The sequence below is a fragment of the Chelon labrosus genome, assembly GCF_963514085.1.
Source record: "Chelon labrosus genome assembly, chromosome: 4".
Classification (NCBI taxonomy): Eukaryota; Metazoa; Chordata; class Actinopteri; order Mugiliformes; family Mugilidae; genus Chelon; species Chelon labrosus.
The window spans coordinates 25,855,847-25,878,611 of NC_140340.1; the positions used below are offsets into that span (position 1 = coordinate 25,855,847).

Sequence of the window (22,765 nt, forward strand, 5' to 3'; positions counted from 1 at the left end):
GAACTGCTCATGTTTGAGGGGGAGCATAAGTCATGTCCACCCTTAACACTGCTCCCTTTGTAATGATACACCTGGGACTGTCTGATGACATCATTTTTCCTCGCCCCATTGCGTTAATCAACAAGCTGCGGAGGACGGTGCCAAAGAAAGATAGACATCTCCTTCAATCCAGCAAGTCATTTAGAAGAGGGATTCATACGGAGGAAAACCTCAGCTGTCTGACTTTGTCATGCTTGAAAATTGCTCTTTCATGGCCAAGCAGAATATAAAGACACGTCACAATAACGTTGGGCTGTGAATATGTCAAACTCAACAGCAGCTTAAACAGTTTGAATGTGAACACATGGGGTGTATTCAGACTCAGAAACTCACCCCCTGTTTCAGATTGTCGTTGGCCTGGTCGGCTACCTCGGACACAATCACCAAGGCAGCTGCAACACAAAGAGAGAAGGGAAGAAAATGCATTTGAATTAAAAGACACACACTTAACTATTCAGAAACTGACACAACGACTGGGCACTGTTCGATGTCAAGCAGCTGCATGCAGGAGTGTATCCATATGCGTCAGTATGACTTAGTCTACTGAAACAATATCACAGTCATGGTTCAGCAGGTTTACCCTGTGTGTCTTCGTATTCTTTAGAATCTGGTGACAGGTTGTTCAGGTAATCTGGAGAAAAGAAGGAAATATGACAACAGATGCGACAACAGATTAGTTAAAAACACCAGTGTGAGAATAAGGTGGCTAATGTTACTTAATATCAGAAAATGTAACACGCTTTCTCTACTCTACATATTTTAAGGGTTTAGGGTTGGGCAACCTCATGATGGCATCCAGTTGGCTCGACAGTTGATATCTCACAAAAATTGCGGTCAAGCTAATAATTACAATGTCAAATATTTTTATTTCAATAAATGCCTGACGTGTCATCATCTATCTGCAAATGAGGCCACAAACCGGTGAGCCTACGTTTAATTGACTGATAACTGTTGTGGTCCTCTGGGAAAAGAGGTTAAAAAACACACACACCTTCAATAACCACCTATTTCCATAGAGACCAAGGCAGAGATCTTTAGGATTGCCACTTTAAATATTTAAATGTACTGCACATGTTTGTGTGTTACCTGTGAGAAGCATGCGGTACTGAAGTACTCTCACTATAACCTGCAGCAGCTGGTGTTTCAATGGGACTTCAGCTTCCTCTGGGCTTCTAGTCTGCACACACAAACAGAGACGCATACACACAGATTTTTAAAATAACATTCATGCTCACTCAGTATGTGTTTGAACTTGACACAGATTTTTTTGACAGTAGACATTGGAGGAGATGACTGGCGTATTAATGGTGGTTTCATTCTACTTAGGGGAGGTCCTATTTTGTGCATGATTGTTAACTGTCATTGTGTTTTAATTGAGCAGAGCCATGGTTCTCTCCGTCTGTGCTTTCTATGCTGTGAGAAGGGTCTATTGCAGCCTATGTGAAATTAGTTACATAATTATTTAACGGCATACACCATAGACTTGACATCACTTTTGTAAAAATTTCTCCTTAATGACAGGTCCTACCAAAAATAACATGCGCGCTCTAGAAGTACACAACCAGAAAGCCACTTCTCCGTCTCTCAAATGAGCGTGACCTCTGTAACTCTATGTTGCAAGTCAAGGTCAGAAGTGACCACGGAAAATCTGTCGGACACGATGACCTTCGTACGTCTTTCCAGCACAAAAACCCCCCAGAACAATTCCTATTCTTCTGCTCGGCGCAGTCATTTGCAGGTGAAAGGGGACAGAAACTGGCCCAATCAAAGACAGCTTTAGAAAATCAATCAGGATCTAATTGTCTCTGACAGGTATTTATGCCCTGAGCGGCAGAGGAGCAATGGGGTTCTTGTACAAGTACACACACACACACACACACACACACACACACAGTTTTTTCTAATCCAATGAAGTCCTATCCTTCATTAGAGAGGCACAGATAGCACCCTGCGGGAAACAGCATCTTATTTAACACACACGGACACACACAGGCGCAGGAAGCCACGCAGACTCGCAGACGACATCTAGCACACCGTTTCACTCATATCCATACAAGCATAGAGTGTGAACGCGGCATCGTGCTCTCACACACATGCAGACGCACAGACCTTGGGCTGGTGATGAGATAAAGGGCTTTAAAAGGGGAGGCATGTGGTATGACTTGAACACACCACTCTTTGTCTTCATTATCGCAATCTGGGTTGCAGGAGTCAGAAGCAAAAACAAGAGCTGAGACCTCATAATGAGCACACTTTCAGAAATTCTCACCTTGCCCACTTTGTGTTTTTGTCTCTTTTATTTTCTGTTTTTTTTTTTTGTGTTCTCTCTTCAAATTCATGACCTCTGTCTGAGCTGCCACCTCACTCTCCTCCCGCGGCTCTTTCCTGATCACTGTGTGATACATTGAGTACAATAATAACCAGCTCTCCATTATTAAACCCGCTTGTTTTCCGGACATCCGCCCTCCTCAAGTGTCGCTTGTAAATTGTCATCCAATTGACACTTGTTCAGAGGAAGTGGCTTTCCAGAGATGGTAATTAGCGCGTGGTTTGTTTGGGTGAGCGAGCCAAATGGAGGAGGAGAGAAGAGGCAGCGTGTGATGTCTTGTGCTGGGAGATAAACACATGCACACACACACGGACGGACAAACAAACACACCTCTCAGACTCCGCCACGGCCAGCTGATTTGCTGTCTGCACACACACAACTGATCTAATTGGGGAGTTGTAAAGGAGGCTGCTTCTCTAATTAGCTTCTGTCTGCCTCATTGCCCAGCTGCCTTTACAAGGAATTCACTCCATCGCTCTCTCCCTCTATCGCTCTCTGTCCACCTGCTGCACGGGGCCTCCTGTTCTCCTCCTGGGCTTCATGCACAGGAGAAAACACGCAGGCTTTACACAAACGCAGGATATGACATGAATATAAATCCAAGCTGAAGTGCTTCGGAAAGAGACTTTATGAACCCCATTTCACAGGATCCACACGATTTGTGTATGTACGTGCCCCTGCAAAATCTATCAGATACAGACGCACAGGGACACAAACACTCACACACGGGGGACACACAAACACAGCACTGTGTTGGCCAAGATTCACAAACAAGCAACTGGCTGTTGAGAGGAAGAAGTAATCCTGTAAGAGGCGAGCGCTGATCTGATCATGCTCTTTGGCTACTTCATCACTGTCATCACCATCCACAATGAAATTACTACCACTTATACTGCTGGACCTTGGCTTGGAGTGTGGAAAAGAGGTAGGGGAGGTAACGATTGAGGGCCTGAAACTGAGAAAAAGAACCAAAGAGCAGAGGTTGATGAAGAAAGTGTATTTTTAAATGCACAAAAAATTACAGAGAGTAGCAAAGAGAAATACTCATCAATGCTCGTGCTCCTCTGAGGTATAATGACTTGTGAAGTGCCACTAGCAGATAAATGACCTCCGTCCCTCTCAGCAGTAGGTGTAGTGCATCCTGTGACCTATGCGATTGTCTTTGCTCTCCCTCAGCCCTCCATCTTCCTCATTACAGCGGGGTCACACTCACTATGCAACTCCCAAAGCAGTACTTCGGTACGGCGCAGCATCCATCACACACACACATAATACCCTGGTGTGTGAGGGTGGGCAGGACAGGGACCTGGTTTTGTGCGTATATGTGGGTGAACACAGCAAGCAGGGCGTATATGCAGTTGAACATTTTTTTGAGTAAACATTACTGAATATGCCTTTGGGTGTTAATTTTAGAGGTGTAATGTGAGTCACAATCATACATCGACACAAATGAGGAAGTAAGAAAATAAAATCGTTCAGGCCAATCAAATCTGACAGAAGGAAATGTGTTTTTATCAGTTTTCACACCAAGCAATCCTATCCACAGCAGGCAGAGAAAGGACGCTTATATTTACAACATGTAGTGACGTCTTACTGACTTCGACGAAGGTTACTCGGAACTAGGTGTTTCTAAGAGTGGAAACATGGTGAAAGGTACGAAAGGTCAGTGTTCACCGTCCACTACGACGAGTCTTCATTTCTCACATTTGCCAAAAGAGCCAAAGTTTTTTTTTTTTTTTTTTTTTTTCAGGAAGAAGCAGCTGCTGATGAATATTCATGAGCGGGGACAGTTGGTGCCTTGTCTGTTCGCTTTTCTTATCAAACGAGAAACGCCTGGAACCATTGTGTCAGCCTCTCACAGCGAATCAGCACACAGCGTGGAACTGGTAATGCATACATTTGGACAGAGAGGCGCTGACTTGAACAGGTAACTTTGCGAATCATAAGCAGAGCTATAAACTACAAAATATAAAGAATTAAGAAAAAAAAGAAGGCTCATTCCTTTTAATTTAGTAGATTAATTTAGTGGATTTTCGGCTCAAGGTGACCCAGGTATGCTCATGCAAAGTGGTTTTGACTCAAAAACAGTGAATCAAATCTATAAATTAGGACATAATGATCACACTGCTGTATCTCTGTGGGCATCTTTCTAGGCTTTCTTCGTGTCCTGTGTTTTATTTGCAGTTTGTCAGGTGAATTGCTATTAGCTGGGACAATAAACTTTTCTATTCAACATAGGACTAGGCACACAATCTGTTGACCATTGTGATAGTATAAGACTCAGGCCTTGCAAAGCATTTCATTCAAATCCCACATCCTTGTTCTCCAGTGGCTATCAAGGAGATCCATGCTAGATGAAGAATGAGTATTTGGTGTTGAGTGGGTGTAAAATATGCGGGCATGCGAGTAGAAAGGTCAGGTCCATGAAGAGGATAGAGAGGGTTTAGAAAGGCCATTATTTCCCTGTGGAAGCTGGGTGTCAAAAATATAAGTTGAGAGCCACTGGGTGAGCACCAAGGGAGATAGCAGGTTTGATCTCTTCTCTGGAAACACACACAATGCTTCACTTTCCCTTCACAAGCACGGAAAGCGAACCTGAGATTTCAATATGCGACTTCCTCCGGTTCCCCCTCTGAGGAGGCTCCTCGTAATTATGCGGCGCTTTGAATTCACACTCTCTAGGCTCAGCGTAAGAAAAAAAAAAAAGGCAGACTTGACAGGAGACACAATAAAGAGCTGCCTTATGTGCTCGGCTTCTTCCCTGTCTTTTCTGTGTTTTACCTCAAATTTCTTGACAACGCTGGCAAAAGCCGGGCTGCTCCTGCGGCTCTCCTCCAGTAAGGACATGCTGCGATCATACTCCGAGATGTAGGTGTCAAACACCCCAAAGTCTTCCCGGCGTGACAAGATCACATCTGCCACCTTTTGGCTCTCCTCCCTTCACGGTGAAGAAAATCAGCAGTTAAGTACATCCTCTTTACACATCTGAAGTACTCTGAATATTTTCTTTTTTAAGCCTTTTTTTTGCCCTGTGGCTTTAATCAGATCAGTAGAGAGAGACAAGTGGTAACGGGGCGAGGGATTAAGGGATTATAATGTGTCTCTTTACGACTGTGGACCACTGACAATACTAGCTCTTTAATGTGTTATCATTCATCTATACCGTACCCTCAGCAAGGTTAAGATTGTCTGTGTTTCTTTCTGAAAATCAGCACCTGATTAACAAAATTTGATCAGCATAACAGAAATTCATTTTGTATGGATCAGTGGCTGCCTGCTGTCTTAAAAGACCTTTGGTTAAAGATGAACCAACCTCTATTGGAACAGTAACACTGCTGTGCGTTTTAAAGCACGGCTACAATGGTGTATAGTAATTATTTTGGCCTCTGTGGACAGATAATTATCATCACTGTGAGACATTTTTCTGTCCACCATCACCATTAAATTCTCTGAAAAATAATGATCAACTGTATTTTACGACACTTGGCCATGGCACTACTAAGAGCAACTCCCACTGCGTTTCTTACCACTGACTGATACGCTCCTCCAGCTCAGCCAGGATGCTGCCGTGGAGGGTGTACACCTGGGGAAGCACTCCCAGTATCTCCCCCAGCCTCTGCTCCTCCAGCACCTTCTCCCCTTCCTCGTCCACCGCCTCAGCCACCGCTGACCTGAATTCCTGCGCGAGAGAGGAAAACAGGATTCATGAGGAAAGGTCTTCTGAAGATTACAAAGGTGTGGGTCAGAAAAAGAGAATGCAGGAAATGGTCGTGAGGATCGAAGGTAGGAAGGGAGGGAGAGCAGGAGGACTGAAAAGGCACAGAGGAATGAGGAAGACGGAGAAAAAAAAACGGAAGGAAGGTCAGATCCTCCTAAACATCCTTCCTGCCACCCTCCCTTCATATCATCTCAGAGCTTTGGGCTCTGTCCAAGCATTCAGGAAAGAGGGGACCACTTAAACAAGAGCTACGCACAGGTGTTGTTGCATAATGACCTTACTCAATGACACAACACCGTTTTGTCCATAGCCCCCGCTTTTCATTTCCTTGTAGATCAGAAGCCAAAAATTCAGTGAAACACAGCGATGGTGGGTCTGCTGAAGTCCATTCAGTGCACATAAAACATGTGCAGCAGGCGTTAATAGCTGCAGAGTCAGTGACTAAAGAGACTAATATGAAGAGTTACGGCACAGGGGAGTGAGAAACCAAGGGAGAGGTTATTTATCTACACAGCAAATGAACACAAAGAGCGCCTGAAAGTGGGTGAATTGTTAGGAGAAAGCTGTGTGGCTTTTTAACTAATGTCCAACTGTCTCTAAAGCCACGGCGTGTGTAAGGTATAAGTGTCTGGGGCACATCAATTACAGTTTTGAGCAAAGCGCAGACATAAAACAAACAGAGATGTCCCAGTCGACCGTGACACGCTGGGCGCTCCAGAACACGCCGTTCATCATGCACACATCGATCACGTATGACTTAACATTCATCAAGTCTGCCGGGGAACAGAGCGGCTACTTTCACGGCTCTGGTTGACTCTGTCTCCCAGGTTACACACAAACAAACACACACTCTGGGATCCATGAACGTGAAGAGCTGTAGCCTTTGTTTCTTTCTTTTCTTTTTTTTTTTTGCCCATGCGCTCAACACCTTATCCCCATTTTCCTCACGTAAGGCGGGTCGAGAAGCAACGTTAAGCACTCGGTTGAGCAGCCGGTCGTGCTCAGTCATAACTCAGCAGAGAGAATCTGTCCAGAGGTCACGGGTCACAAAACAAGAAAAAAATAATAAGTCTGGGCCTCATATGTTGAAGCCGTTACGGGGAAAGTCGTTTAGAAGAGGAGCATGGCCTAACTTCCTATGTGGAGACAAGGTCTGGAAATTCTTTGTATTCTTGTTATTCCTTATCAAACAATGGAACAATAGCTCATGTGAGCCTCTCACTTAACGCTGCTCCTTGTTTTTTTTCCCAGACCGTGTGTTTGTGCGTGTTGTGCCGCTGGACAGTTTCCCAGATGATTTTGCTCAGTTCAGTCTAATGATGTCATCAGCCTGCACCAAACAGTAACTTATACCTCCACAGTTTGAAGAATAATAAGACACCAATATCTTTTGTAAACATTACGCAACAGCATTACAAACGGTGGAAAAAAAGATTCAATTAGGAGATAACACTGAAGTGGGATGCAAGCCAAGGTCCTTCAACGTCTTTTAAAGTGACAGTTTCTGAAAGTGCATGAGCACAGTGAGAGCTACTACAGCCAAAATGTCTGCACTGATGTCCACGCTGACTCGTACATGTTTCTGTCTGCCCTTTGGCTTGCAGAGGCTAATTATTGTAATTGAACTTCATGATGAGACTGCAGATTGGCGATCATTAGAGGGGCCCATTGTATAATATTTACATTAGCTGCTGTTCAGTGACATCAAGTTACGCATTAAACGAAGCTAGTACTCACATCAGGCTTTCATAAATCACCACAAAGGAGCATGTGTAAGAAATCCAGGTCATGACCTCATTCAAGGTTATAAGATACAGGGTGAGTGATGGGCTTCTCTGGCCTCAATGACTCTTCATGTCACATTCATTCTGACAGCCATCACCGTAATCGTGTATTGCCCCTGCCTCACTCCTCCTGCAGGATTTTTGTTGTTGTTGTTGTTGTTGTTGATCAAAATGAAATAATTGTTTCAGCAGAGAAAGCCTGAAGGTCGTTTGATGTGATTGAACTTTTTTTTTTTTGTTTGTTCCTACCTCTGCGGGGATGTTGTCCTGCTTTGACAGACAGTGAGTGAGAAGTGATGGAAGGAGATGACAACAGTTGGCTGTGATGCATCACCGACCTCTAGAGGCTTACAGCAGCTCACCTTTAAATCCTCTGGCCTTCATTAACTCTCCACCGAGAGGGAAATTCTCCGTTTGATTACCAACCATGTCAAGAGGAGCTCATAACGCGCATCCAGTATAACCAATATAAAAGGCCACAACAGCCTTTTAGTGACCTACATGTGGCAGATTACAAGTCAATGGAGTATTCACATATTCAGTGTCAACTGAGATAGAGGGAAAGCATCAGTAAGTGTGCCTGGTGTGTGCACGCTGCATCTTCTTACAACTGACCACACCAGAGTACAACTTGTCAACTTGGTCAAGACCAGGAAGCAGATCTTGCTGCAACAACACAGATAACCCTGAACCGAGCCTTACAAAGGGGGGAGGAGGAGGAGGAGAAGGAGACAGAGACTGGGGAGCAGACACACAGGATACGATATTATCAGAGGGTTTTCAAGAAACATTAATATGCCGCCATGCAGGAGTCATTTTAAACTATTTTGACACACTTTCTTACCTCCTGAAGGTACTTGAGGGCACTGACGTGTCTGCAAAACAAGAACAAAGAATCATCAGATTTAATCAAACTGCGCAAAGGAATTTACGACCTTCTACACAGCTATGTTAATTTTCTACAAGACTCATTAAACTGCTTTAATTATGCATGATGAGAAAACTACATCTGAAGAATGGTTAAGTGTGCAGCGGGGGCAAGAGGTGCAAGACATTTAATTGTTCTGTCAGTTTCTCGGCATGCAGCTTGATGGATTAACTTAGAAGTGGTTGGTGGGAATCGGACAGCAGCGCATAGTGGCACAAAAATCCGCGGAAATCCACGAATGCAAACACTCACTGTCTCTCTGAGTCGACGAGCTCTTTGGCGATGTAGAACGCTCGGGATCGGCCATCAATCTGCGTGACATGGCGGGAGAACAGCGGGAGATGAATGAACACAGTTAATGTTTAAAGCTTCTCCGTGGGCTCTTGCTTTTTTTCAAACATTAATAGGGACAGGTACGCAGCAGCCAAGGAGACTGACCAAAAAAAACCCGCTAAATTCACTTTTTTTTTTTTTCTGGATTCCTGCTGTCAAAATAAGACTGATTATTTCATTACAGTGCAGCACAGACATGAAGGTTTTCTCAAGTATGGGACTTTTAAATTCAAATGCATTATGTATGAGAGGCGGCTGACAACAATGCTGACCATTGATTTAGAGGCTAATCACAGGGTCAAAACATCCGAGCCAAAACATAACACTGAAGCCATTTAGGAGGTTTACCGGCAAGGCTCCTGCGCTTTGTCACTGTTATTTTTTCCTATCCCCGGCATTTCACGAATACTGCATGAAAGGCACACTGCTTCTCATTTCCTTGGAATACAACCAAAACACATTTCCATCAAATGAAACTGTGGTCCCCTTCCTCTTTGCTTTCTTCTCCTCCAATTTATTGCAACTTCTCTTTGAAGAAAGAGAAAACAAGGAAATGCGTGTCACATGATGAGAATGAGGGGGGCTGATGTTATTGTGACAGCAGCAGGACGGGTGGGGCTCATCTCTGAGCTACTGTAAAATGGCTGATTTTCACCGTACAGAAAAGTGGGGGAATAAAAAGTGATACGTCTCAACTAGTACGCTCTACGTGTATCATGTTGATGCATTTTATTGCTCATGGTGTAGCTTTCTGAACCAGTTGATGGCTATAAATGGCTGTACATTAGCCACCCCCTACTCTGCAACTCACCTGTCTATCAAAACTTTGCTCCCCAACACCCTCTTCCTCCTCTGAGGTGCGCCCGTGATCCTCATCCGCTGACAGCCCAGCAGAGACGGGGTTCATTGGGAAAGGCTCCGTGTAGGCACTGCGAAAGGAAGAAAAGACAGAGTAAAGACAACAATAATGCACAGAAAATAAGCAGCAGCTATACTATAGCATACCTTAGATATGATTACTATAGACATAAAGAAAGACAATGAATATTTACAATTGGTGCAAGGCAGTCTCTAAGAAAACCGCCATGTGAGCATAGAGGTCATACATTCCCAGTAGGACATGCACAGTAGAAAGCCGGTGTTTTCTGGAAAGACACAGACCAATACTCCATGTCCCCCTGTAAATGTGTTCTGTTCTTTTCCTGTGTGTGTCTCTAAGCATTTCAGTTCCTCGTATGGAGCTCTCCAGTGGCCCACTGTAATCCCTTTCCTGATTCATTCTTCTCACAGATGGCACAGTGCATCGGTAATCCTTTTGTGTGCTGCTATACCTGAGGGGGGCAAGCTGTAGGTCATTTCACATGTAATCCTTTTAAATGCAACCTGCGCTAATTATTAATGTCCTTTGGCCCATTAAGAGCAATTCAGTATGTTTGGCAACGTCCACACTGCCTGCAAGGTAACTGGATAATAACCAAAGTAAAAGCAGTAGTGAGAAGCGTATTCTGGATACGGCTGACCTCAGATAGGAAAATTACTTAGGAGAAAAATGTCTAGCAATGCACTGCCACAATGCTGTTTTTTGTCATCCATTATGTTACTGTACGTGTTGACAAAATGTCTGGCGCTGCAATGAAACATAAAACGCGCAGTAATATCAAGTTAAACTGATGATTTAAAATGCAGGTTTTTCACTTACAACTCAAGGAGGAATACTTTTCTTCTATTTTTATTCTTTTTGAGAAAATAGAGAATAGTTTCGCCTGATCATCCGGATACCATGAATATCTGATGTAAATTTCATGGGAATACATCCAGCATTTGCAGAGATTTTTCCAACACAGCTTTTTTTCCGATTACAGTCACATTTTGTAATTTGGTGGTGTCTGAGTCGGCATGATCTCCTGCAGCTCTGTGAGGTGAGGGGCAGTTATTTATAACCTAACAAGCCAATTATAAGATAATATCAATTCATTCATTTAGTTATCATAACTGATTCATTATTGGAGGGTTAAATAAAACCAATTTGATACATTTCTGTATTCATTCTTTAAATGAATACAGTATCAAATATGGACAGTAACTTTCCTTCATGTCAGATGACTCTATAATAAGGTTGCAGGTTGATTATGAAGCCATATACTGTTAATTGCTTTCTGAAGTTTTCACAAGTCGGGGGATTTATTTCTCATCTTCTTCATCATGTTCTTAGCACATAGTAGTGCCAACCCTGACCTTAACGTAAACTGACCTAGCACTTACAGTGTTTCCAGAGTGCCCAGAGTCTTACCCTCCAAATCATGGAGCTAAGCTTCAATTCTCTTGCTCTATCCGTCTTTTAATCCTTTTGGGCGTCCTTGAATATTAAGTTGCCCCTGTTGCCATTGATACTCTCTATTTAATTGTATTCAAGGCTTCCAATCCTGAGCAAGACATCAAAGCAAGATGGCTGTCATGTGAATATGGTCGATAAACGTCTACATACAACAATGAATTGCCAGTTATAGAAACGGAAAAAAGTCCTTTTACATCTATCTGGAATAAAAATAACTGCTGCCTGCAGCCCTGTCTATTCACTTTACTCTGCTTTTAAAGATGATACATTTATATAAATCCTGTGAAATGCGCACACACTGATCAGATAAATTCACACACATGCACACTCGCTTGTGTTTCTCCTGGCGCCTTAAACAGCCCCCTGTGTGAGAATAGACGGCTTTTAAAAGACCAAAAGGTTAACAGAGTTTCCTGCTAGACTTCATATCCATTCAGATATGCTCATACTTCACCACAGCTCACACGCACACACACAGCTATCTGCCTTATTGGGTGGGCTGGTGAAAGCACCTACAGTCCATTACTCATGTTTGACCTCAGAGTAGACAGCTCAGCCTGGTCTGGGCTCCTGTGTGAAGCTTCGGAGAACTGGAGCGATGGTTCATTCTTTAAACTCATTCTTAAGCTCTGATTTATTGTACGAGTGAGGGGAATTCCTCCATACGAGAGACTCTCACCTTGACCTTTCCATCTGCAGTACCACAATATTGAAAATGCACCCTACGTGCTGTGAACAATTCAAAATCATCTTCTCAGAAAAGGAGAACATTGTAAAGCAAAAAAGACGAGCCCATTTTCCTCCACTTTACATCCCCAAACGTTACCTACATTTTATGACAGTACCATAGTACCATATGAGTTTTGTTATATGTATGAAGCTCTTTCACAAGAAGATCCTTTAAGGAAATTTGTTGCCACAGTCTGTACAGAGCCTCACATGAATTCATATATAGAGAGAACATCCACAGCATATACACATGTATACCCACATACCTATATAGATGGCACCTATGCACAGTTAGCAGGGGATTATGTTGAGCGCTGCTACGGCAGCCATAACGTGTCTGTTTGCAGGCCAGGGACCTGTGTCTGCGACCAAATGGGAGCAGTGTGAAGAATAAATAGAGGAGGTGCCTGGGGTCATGTGGTATGGTACGAGCTCGCCGTGTGATGGCTTTGTTGTTGGCATGGGGAGGCCATTGATTTTGGCGGCATTGTGTGTAATGCGTATGAATTTGTTCGTGTTGGATGCAGTTAAGAAGGTGAAGAAACAGGGGTAACAGTGGAGGAGAATGGTTTGTAAAGCAACAACAGAAGGTGGGGGGGCAACAGAAGTGCTTTGAGTTTGCAGATGGCCAAGATACTTAAAGCAGTCCACTATCTCAACAGTTTCATTATTGATACAGGTAGTGTTGTGGGTGGAGTTGTGGGCTGTGCTGTGTGTCCTGGAGTTGTTAACGACTGCTTCTTTTCTCATTAAGTCAGTGCTATTATGCCAGCCAACTGCAATGTCTGATAAGGCGACAAAGTAAAATCAAAGTGCAATTCAGAGGAGGACAGAATTAGTCTCTAAAAGGCCTGTATTCCACCAATCTTCTGTAAATTTGATGACGCCTGTAATATGTAATTCTACTGAGCACAAACGCTGTATATTAAAAAAAACAGACACAGGCATTTTCCCCACTTATAATGGCACTATTTTAACAAATAGCACCATGTGAATAGGTTCATTAGCTAAAAGACTGGGATACTAATCGTTGGGATTAAAACTGTAGGAGCAGTATTAAACTGTTTGCTACTTTCAGTAAGGATGATTACATGTAGCCTGTGGCTGTTGTGTGGCTGCTATTGTTGAAGACGCTGACTGTGTGACTGCTGCTGCTGAGTCGCCTCTGATGTGATAGATTATCCAAGAATAATAATAATTCTACATCACGATAGGCTGTGAGTTGTGAGTCACAACCTCTGTTCACTTGTTTCCGGTCGATTAATCCTCTGTGCCACTGAATCATGAGAATCAGAGATTTACAATGGGTGCTAATGGGTCTATGAAGTGAGCGACTGGAGACATTCTTGGCAAACTGGAGCAACACAAACAGCAGACCTGGCATTCCTGAGTGGACCACACCTCATTTTGTTGTTCAAGGGAAAGTCTGCGAACCTCCACCCCACCACGGTGACCCCCTTCTTCCTACTTCATCCTACCCGTCCTCCCCTTTCTCCACCTCCCAGCTTCCCACCAGAGCCCGGCCCTCCTCGTCCTGCATTTCCTGTAAACAGGCTGGTGGGAAGCTCCTAGGCTCGACGCTTCCTCCCCGGGGATGACCTGGCAATGACCTCAGAGCGACTGGCACCATCCAGGCCTGGCGAGCCAGTGACACGCCCTGTTCACCACCTCGCTGCACAGCACACAGCCACCACCCAGTACAACAATGTACTTAAGATGGCTCCCTCATCACCACTAACACTAACATAACAGTGGGTGGAGGAGCACTTTTAGAGGCCATGCCAGGACTTTGTCATCGCTCTGACGAGGTTCACGTTGAGGTGTTGTAAGTGAAAATTATACCAAAGGGTGAGCTACTGATGTGCGATTCTGCATACATTAGCAGCACCTTACTGAACATACCGCTTTACAGTTTGCACGGGGACAACAACACATTTACTTTATTTACCTGCAAATGCTTAAAGTTCTTGTACAGGACACTTATTGGTCACTATGTTAAACACAAACCGGAGTTTGTGTGCTAAAAGGTTTTTCTAGTTGTCCTGTGTTGCTGCATGGCTACTTGGCAAGAACAACTACGCTGAGACTGCACTCTCAGCAGAAGCCTCATCTTTGAAATAGCAGCACAGAGCTGTATCTTGGTGTGAATGCACATATATGCATAGACACACAAATAAACATCTTGGTTAGACTGGGGATGAATAATTTGTCTGCCCTTTTCTTCATCCGTTGTACACTACGGCTTCCTAATGAACATGTCTCTTTGCTTAGCCTGAATGCTTGTGTTAAAGTAGAGACTGAATGCCGCTATACATTAATCAAACGAGTGGAAACAAGGCAAGCCTGTGGGGCAGCAGCTTTGTAAGTTCTCCTTAAAATGCATGTCTGCTACTGCGGGCACAGTCCTTTTGTATGCAGTGCTCTCGGGCCATTTGGTCATTTTCTTCACCACAAAAATCCACTATTTCCTCTGTGCGTCTACACAACCACGTCAACGCTTAAAAGTGTTCTCAATAAATCACTGCCGTCATTGGCTAGGTGGACCGGGACAGCGGCACAGTCAAGATCTGAACTGAGTTTTGTCAAAGATGTGCACACAGAGAAGGACAAAAACTCCTACACTGACCAAACAGGACTTTACTGTTATGAGCACATACACACATCCAGTACGCTCATGTAAACATAAACCAGGCCTCTGTAGACACACAAAAGGGTGACTCTGGTAGCAGAGGCATCTCCAGGAGGAATGTGGCGAAGGTGAGGTGACAGGATTGAGCCCCATCTATGACATCACATCACAATTGTCCATTGTCTGAGAACTGGGTGGTAGGTGCAAGCTTCAGTGTGTGAACAGATTATGTAAACTGCAAATTGAACCTTTTCTGCAATCTGCAAAATAAAATGGTAAAATACTCAGTGGCTATCTGGACATGGATTACAAACAAAGTGCACCACAAGAAATAAAAACAAATTGCGGCAGAAGCATTCTGTCCCAAGGTTATCTTAAGCCGTTCAGGGAATTCTTCTCTTTGACTGCACAGAGGTCATCAAACACAACTATTTTATTAAGACTGGGGGAAGACTGTGGCCTGTAGTGGCTGAAGCAGGGGCACTGGCTGGGGTAATTTGGTACAGTCTGATCTCGGAGATTCCTCACTCTATCACACACTGCAGTAAATCCCGCTTCTGCTCAAGGGCCCAATGAAAGAGGAACACTCAGGAGAGAGCTACTTTAATAAAAGCCCTCCTAAACTTAACCATCAGTGTCAGGTACAGGAGAGCAATTACACCAGAACTGCTGCTATACTCTTTGTTTTCTCACTGATCTGCTTCTATTCACACCTCCCCTTGCACTCTCACCTTTTCTTCATCCTTCTCCTCTTCCATGTGTGAAAGAAACTCCCCCACATTCTTTCACTTTTAATTGCATGCATAATGATTTTCTCTAATGTGAATAACCTGTGCTCAGTGAGCTACCCAAATGCTGTTACCTGTTCTGTCATCTCAGACTTGCATAGCAAGCAGCAGCGCCAGATGTGACCTCTAAATTCACCAAATGAAAAACAGGATTAAGCCGTCCCACAAGCATTGTCCATCTTCCCAAAGCCAGCGATGCCTGACATAGCAGGCTGCTCATCTCTAACACAGTGCTCTTTTCTACAAGAGGGAGATCTGATTCTTCTCAGCCAGGTGCTTTCTGCTCATATGAGATACAGGATATCTGTCAGCTGTTCTGGGGTCAAGATTTCACTTCTGAGAGGATAGGCTTGGCCCAAAGGTCATTCCTGTTACACACACACTCTGTCCTATTTTGTAGTTCTACAAATTGAATACAGAGGATATTCTGAGATAGGCGCCCCCGGATACCAGAGATGAAGTGTAAGGAAAGACAGAATTTGTGTTTTAAGCACTTGTGTGAATCAAACCTTTACACCTGGTGTTAACATGCATCCTGATCTGATCACAACTGGCCAGCTTGAAGTACAGACATGTGATGAGGACGAATTTGAGATCCAGTCACTCTGACCACATTTGGAGGTGGTCTGGGCCACTTGTGACTACATTCCTTCAGTAGTGTGAACACACAATGCATTGCAGTGATGGACTGCCCACTCAAATGACGTCCACTAGGACAACTCATTCGCCTCATTCATTCAGAATGAGTTGTTCTAATGGATCGCTACGAAACACAGTTTTGTTATGTGTGCACCCTGAAATGGCAATACACACAACAAACAGCACTAAAACAGCAGCAGGTAGCGATCCATTAGATCACTTGTCTGTGCAATATCCTACTGCATGTGTTACCAAATGTGGAAACACATTTTAATGCTATGTGTAAACACACATTCTACATAAATCTGGTCAGTTGTGATTTAATTACTCAGGATACATGTTAATACCAGGTCAGAACAGGACATAAAACTTGCTTGAGATTAAATAAATTCATTTCAACTTTACCTTTCAGTGTCTGCTTGCAGTGGCTGGGGTTTGCTTTCAATGCCGGGGAAACTGTTCATATCCACATAACCATCATTCTCATTGCAGGGAACCGTTGTGCGGTTTGGATTCTCAAAGAACTCAGTGACAGTGTGGGATCTGGTGGGTCTTCCTGGGATCTGGATGTTCTCGTAGTCTGAGCTCATGGCTGGGATGTTTTCATAGTCTGAGGTATCTGCACTAGGGAAGGATATGGATCGGGGCTTGGTCAAAGGCAGTGGCATGGCGGAGCGGCGAGATCGCTCCTCAAAGGACTCCACTCTGGATACACTCCTGCCATAAGCTTTGAGGTCTCCTTTTGTCCTCTGGTGGTCTCTATAGAGGATCAAGGTGGATGGCAGGTCTGAAGGACGTTGCTGGGGGTTCACCATGCGGGACTGGAGTTGAGGAGAGCTGCCAGTGCTTCTGCGATCAAGGTCTATGACTCTCGCTGGGCCGTGGTGGCTAGACTCAGAGGAGGAACGTGAAGAACGGACACTTCCATCACTGAATCCCTTTGAATCTGTCTTCTTTTTGAACTTAAGTGCCAGAAAGCGCTTGAAGGAGGATGTTTTCTTCTTAGGTAGGTCACTTGGTTCATGCTGGATCAGGAGGGATGGGGAACTCTTAGTGACCGGTCTTTTAGTGATATATGCCAGCTCAAAGGGTGGAGGGATGTCCACTAGAGACGTTGGTGTGGAAACACCACTAGATGATTGATGGCTACGCTGAGAGAAGCTTCCAGAGGAGGTTATGACACATGGGAGGGAAAGGTTATCATCTTTCCTCCTCATCCTGACTTCATCCCTCAGAGATTGGCTTAACTCTGTTGAGGTGGTCAGAGACAATTCTGGACTATCTGCAGACGGGGAATAAAACAAGAAGCGGCGAGACTTTGAAGATGGAACCAGGCATTTGACTCCAGGTGGCTGTGAGTGGCTGAGAGGTTCACCATTCTTATCCAAGGCTACTGTGCAGTAATCATGTGTCTGGTATTCTGTCCCTGTCTCCTCTGGTACAGTTTCTGGGACGTAACCTGGAACTTTCCCAGAATAGGATCGGGATCGTGAGACGATTGTCTTTCGATCAAGAGTCACAAAGTTCTCCCCTTCGGAGTCAAACCCAGCCTCTTCGTATATATGTTCTTCACTGTCTGAGTCTGTGTCTTCATGGTAAGGCACGATATGGCAGTCCAGTTCCTCAATGTCCTCTTCAAAGGCCTCAGTGGTGTGGGCAAACACAACCCTGTTGGTGAGCTCTGGGGTACGGCCCAAGTCTAGGTCTGCTGGCACTGTGATGTTGCACAACCTGAGACGAGGCTGGCAGCTTCTTCTTTGGCTGTTGAAAGCCTGCTCTCGTTTAGCTGTTCTCTCTTTTACAGTTTTTATTCGAATATGTTTCTTCTCCACTTCTTCGTCTTCATCATCATCGTCGCCTATCTCAACGTAATCCTCTGATGAGACACACTCCAGTTGCTCAAAGTCATCTTCCTTATGACAGAGTGAATCGTCAATATCTGCATACTCATCTGCTGACTCACCGTCCTTTGTTTTGTCTTTGTGCTCATTTGACACCTCCATGCCCTCCTCAGTATAACCCTGTTCTGAGAGGATTTGGTTATCCTCTAACTTGTCCATGTCATCTGATGACACATAGTAAGGTTCTTGGTTAGAAGAGCCTGGTGTTTGCAGTTCATTTGTGGTTGCAGGTTTGTCATCAGCATCATCCTGACTCCACTCTGGGTCAGCAGTTTCGCTTACATCGCCCGGAACAGCTTCTATGACAGCGTAAGGCCCAAAAACATCCTCAGTGCTGGACGTGAACCTAAAACAGCCGGAGAGGTCCTTGGTGGCTCTTTCTGGCTGCCATACCTCTGTATCCCCTGTTTCAGCTGGGTCACATGACTCACATGTATCACTAGCATCATCTGTGGGGCCAATCACATCGTAGGGATACTCCTCAGTTAAAGTTGGAAGCACGCTGAATCCAAATGCAAATCCTCTGGCTTCCATCTCAGTCTCATTTGTGAGTAAGTCAGAGTGCAGACAGTCTTCGCTTTGTTCACTGTCTGCTCCGTTAAGTCCACTGTCTTTGTCTTCACCGCCATGACTGAGTGATTGTGTTTCATCAAGACTTTGTTCATCTACGTGTTCATCTGAGTGTTCTGTAGGGTCACAAAGTATTTCAGTCTTTTCATTAAAACTCGGTTCCTCCTCTTCTTCTTCCTCCTCTGCTGCTTCATCTTCAGTTTCAGCCGGAGGAAGTGAAGGCGTGGATGTATTTTCATCATCAGTGCGACTGCCACCTTCAGGCTGGTTCAAGTCATTGTCAGTATTTTCATCCTCAGTAGTGTCCACGGTAGAGCCATCATCTGCTTTGAAGGTGTCATCTGAGTCAATGCTGTCTACATCACCATCATTATCAAATATTTCAGCTTCTTTTTCTTCTCGCTGCTCGGCTTCTACATCTACTATGTCCTCTTTTTCATTGCACTCTGGGCCATTGTCAATGCCCCCCTCCTCTGCCTCACTTTTTTCCTCCTTGTCCTGATTCTCCTCAGCCATTTCACAGAGATCTTCAGTCTCCCCATTAGAGTGAGCCAGGTCTCCGTTACTGAGACTATGTTGAGGGCAGGGCTCCCCCTGTGGGTGAGGCTTATACAATGGTCTGGGCTTAGGGGCGACAGGAGGTTTTGGACCATGGACTGGGGGACAAGACCTTGACATTAGCTTGGACTGCACTTTGATAGTGAGATGACTGCGGACCTTTGGTCGAGGGACTTGCAGTGGATTTGAAAAATCTGTGCAAACAGAGAGAGAAAACTGTTAAAGCTCCAAAAATCATAATTTTATAATTTTATTCATTTTACATCCCCTTAAGGATAAACTGTGACTCCTGCTTCTGTACAGTATACGAAATGGAAACCACGTCCAGTTCGGCAGTCAGTAACATGCAGAAAGCTGAGGGGGTGGTGGTGGGGGGACATTATCAGCAGGAAAAACAACAGAGCCACGGGGTACTTAGGGAAGGAACAATAACATCTCTCGTCTGGGAAATGACACGTGCAGGTTGTTCTCTTATAGCAGGACTGGATACATAATTGATAGGCTGATTGTGATTGTGAAAACAAAATTATTTTGTAATTCCACAACGTACCTTATGTGTATTGAAATGTCAACCCATGGGATGACTAAGAGGCTCAATACTTTTCCTAATTTTGACTTTCTCAAAGAGTAAAAGTTAAGTCAAAAAAGAAAATGAAATTTCGAATTGTCATGAAACACACCCATACTTAACAAAGTGTGTATACACCCCTGTTCTCTTCCTGTTATTTAGTACCTGCCCTGACGCACATCCTATTAAACCCTGTGTGCACTCGGGTTATCTCTTAATGTTTTCTCTCCCTCTTTCTACCAGTATTTCTGCCTCTCCCTCTCTCTCTCTCTCTCTCTCTCTCTCTCACTCACTCTCTCTCTCTCTCTCAAAGACTTGGTAAAGAAACTGCAATTGAAACATACATATCACTCTCTTCCAAAACTTTTGCATATATTTTTTTAGTAATGTCACGGCACCCTTGCTGTAAAGAATTCCAGGTGAATTAACCAGTGCAGCAGAGCCTCGGAGAAGAACTTCACACAGGATGTCCATAGGGGAAGGACATTAACAGCATGGCCCCCCATCAGTCCTCCATAAGTCTCTCTAGGAGTACACATTTTCACAACACAAATGGACTTCCTTCTTGTCATTCTTCCCCGATTCTCACGAAACAGACTCACACTGCCTCACACACACACAGGAACACACACATAAGCACACACTCTCTTATTTTTTTCTGAAAAAGGTCCTTTGAGTGCGTCAAAGAACAATAAAACTGGGAGAGAAAACAAGGATCCCAGTCTGACAAAGCACCCAACTGCAAACAACAGGATATGAATTATGCAACAAGAATTCAATTAAAACAAATGTTTGAAAAACAAAGGAAGAGATAGACACTGGGACCTTGACTGTGCCAAACTCACAGGATATGATTTCAGACTGTGTCCTCCTCATGATCGTTAAACCATATCAGCCTGTCTAAAATCGAACGTGGCAAGGTTGTGCAATAAAATCGGTTTTCATTCCCAGTATGATGATGTTTGAAATGTGTTACTAAACACACACACAAAAAAAAATACATAAAAACACTTTTAAACCTGTTTTACTTCAGTTAAAGTACACAATGAGCTGAATTTACACAGGTAATCTTGCATAATGTAACAATGTCTGTGTCTACTTTCACACACAAAGATAATAATCCTAATTCTAACCTGCAACCCTCTGGACTTCCATTGATATCAACCTTAAAATGTTTCATTCTAGTGCAATGCTAAGGATTTAAACCACTCTGAAATTACTATCAGGATCATTTCCATTAACACATCATAGTTGTGTGATCAAACTAACTGTAATGCAACTGTACTTGTGCTGTATTGCTTGTTAACTTGTAACTTGAAACATGACTTTAGACACAATTAGCTAATTAACACTCGTCTTACCACACCACTTTCTTCGCTATATAACATTTAAAGTGTGTTTTCTGGACTCTCGACGTGAACATCACATATGTGCAACCAACCTGCGTTCATCGTGGGACATCATCATCCACGGCAGCCGACACTTATCCTCATTTCTTCCCGCACAACGGATTCCCTCCAAATGACGCGGAAACTTTAATCCAAATAGAAGCCCATAGTTCGGGAATCAAGTTGTGGAAGGAGAGTTGCAGTCATCTCGGTCTTCTCCAGTGGTTGTCGACTTGTGCAAGGTGTCTCTCCTCGCAGAGCGTACGGCTGAGCTCTCAGCCGTCGTGCATCCCTAGTGCTGATGCTACAGTAAACTGGTGCGCTCCTCTGTTGAAACGGGAGGTGCTGCTCGGAGCTTCCTGAGGCAGGACTACAGCACAGTGCGCACACGGAGCGCGGACCAAACCCACTGAAAAATGTCTTTCTTTCTTTTGTTTGCGGTGCAGGCCAGTATACCTCGGAGGTCTGCGGATATTTTTTTGCACTGAAGTAATTAGTGGACAATTAGTCTAGTTTTGTTGCACAGATGTGTGCAAATGGTACCATATAATAGATGCTGTAGAGTTTAGAAAGACCAAACCCGCTCAGTATGAGAGATTTGGTCAATAAATAAGAAGTTATAAACCACATTCATTCTCCGGTGTGTCATTGTGCTGTCAATCTGTGGCTGCTGTTTTTGCACACAGAATATTATTTTCTATAATAACATCTGTTCGTGTTTTGGTTCATGGCGTGTTACCCCACACGGACTGATAAAAGCTGGAAAGTTAAGACCTACGCTTTTGCATGACCTATTCCGCTGTGTCATTGAATACTTGTCAAACCCACAAAGCCTGGAACATCACTGGATTAAACACCACACAGTCAGAAATCTAGCTGAGATGCTTCTCACGGTTTTCTCCAGCATGTTTTGCACATGTAATGTTTCCTGAAGCACATAGAGAGGTTCCAAAAAGCAGTTTCCAAAAACAGTTTCTCTAGGACACCAAAGCTTTTGCTCTTGCTGGGCTTCCTGGCCCGGCATCTGTTGCACGATTGAATGAATGCAACCCTTTAAAAACCTCTCTTCATAACAGGAAACTGCTCTCCCTGTTTCCTGCACAACAGGCAACACTTCCTTAGCAACAGATGGGAAAGGTTGGTAAAGTTAACCCCTTAGGCAACCTCTAACAGAGCTGGTCGATTGGTGCTGTGCAGAGCACGGTGGTTCAAGGAGCAGAAGAACTTTGAACAGCTTAATGCTGGGACGCATAGTGGGATCCCAAGGACAGAGACACCTTGAGGAACACAAGGAGGCTGGGATCGTCGCCCGCTTGGGGTCTTTGATTTGACAGCTCCCATTGCTGCTTAAACGCCCACACATTGGGATGGGACTGTCTCACCTCTCTTTTTTTCCTTCTCTTCTACATGTGAAGGTCAAACAAACGCAGCCTACCACAGGGATTTTTACAGCAGAGCTGAAGTGATAGAGCAGAGGAGCACAATAAAAGAATCAGCTCTAGTGAGTCGCCGCGGGGCTCTGGTCCTGA

The 22,765-nt window shown here is 44.2% G+C and overlaps 1 protein-coding gene across 1 annotated transcript in view; it reads right to left on the bottom strand.

Moving 5' to 3' along the window:
* The window catches only part of fgd5a (FYVE, RhoGEF and PH domain containing 5a), a 30,146-nt gene extending 7,989 nt beyond the window's left edge, over window positions 1-22,157 (bottom strand). The window contains 10 exon segments of the mRNA XM_084543824.1: window positions 373-431; window positions 620-670; window positions 1,126-1,216; window positions 5,150-5,306; window positions 5,896-6,047; window positions 8,715-8,745; window positions 9,051-9,109; window positions 9,943-10,060; window positions 16,657-19,474; window positions 21,290-22,157. Of these exon segments, the coding sequence (XP_084399950.1) occupies window positions 373-431; window positions 620-670; window positions 1,126-1,216; window positions 5,150-5,306; window positions 5,896-6,047; window positions 8,715-8,745; window positions 9,051-9,109; window positions 9,943-10,060; window positions 16,657-19,474; window positions 21,290-21,299 (3,546 nt within the window). The 5' untranslated portion in view covers window positions 21,300-22,157.
* Between the last annotated feature and the right edge of the window lie 608 nt (window positions 22,158-22,765).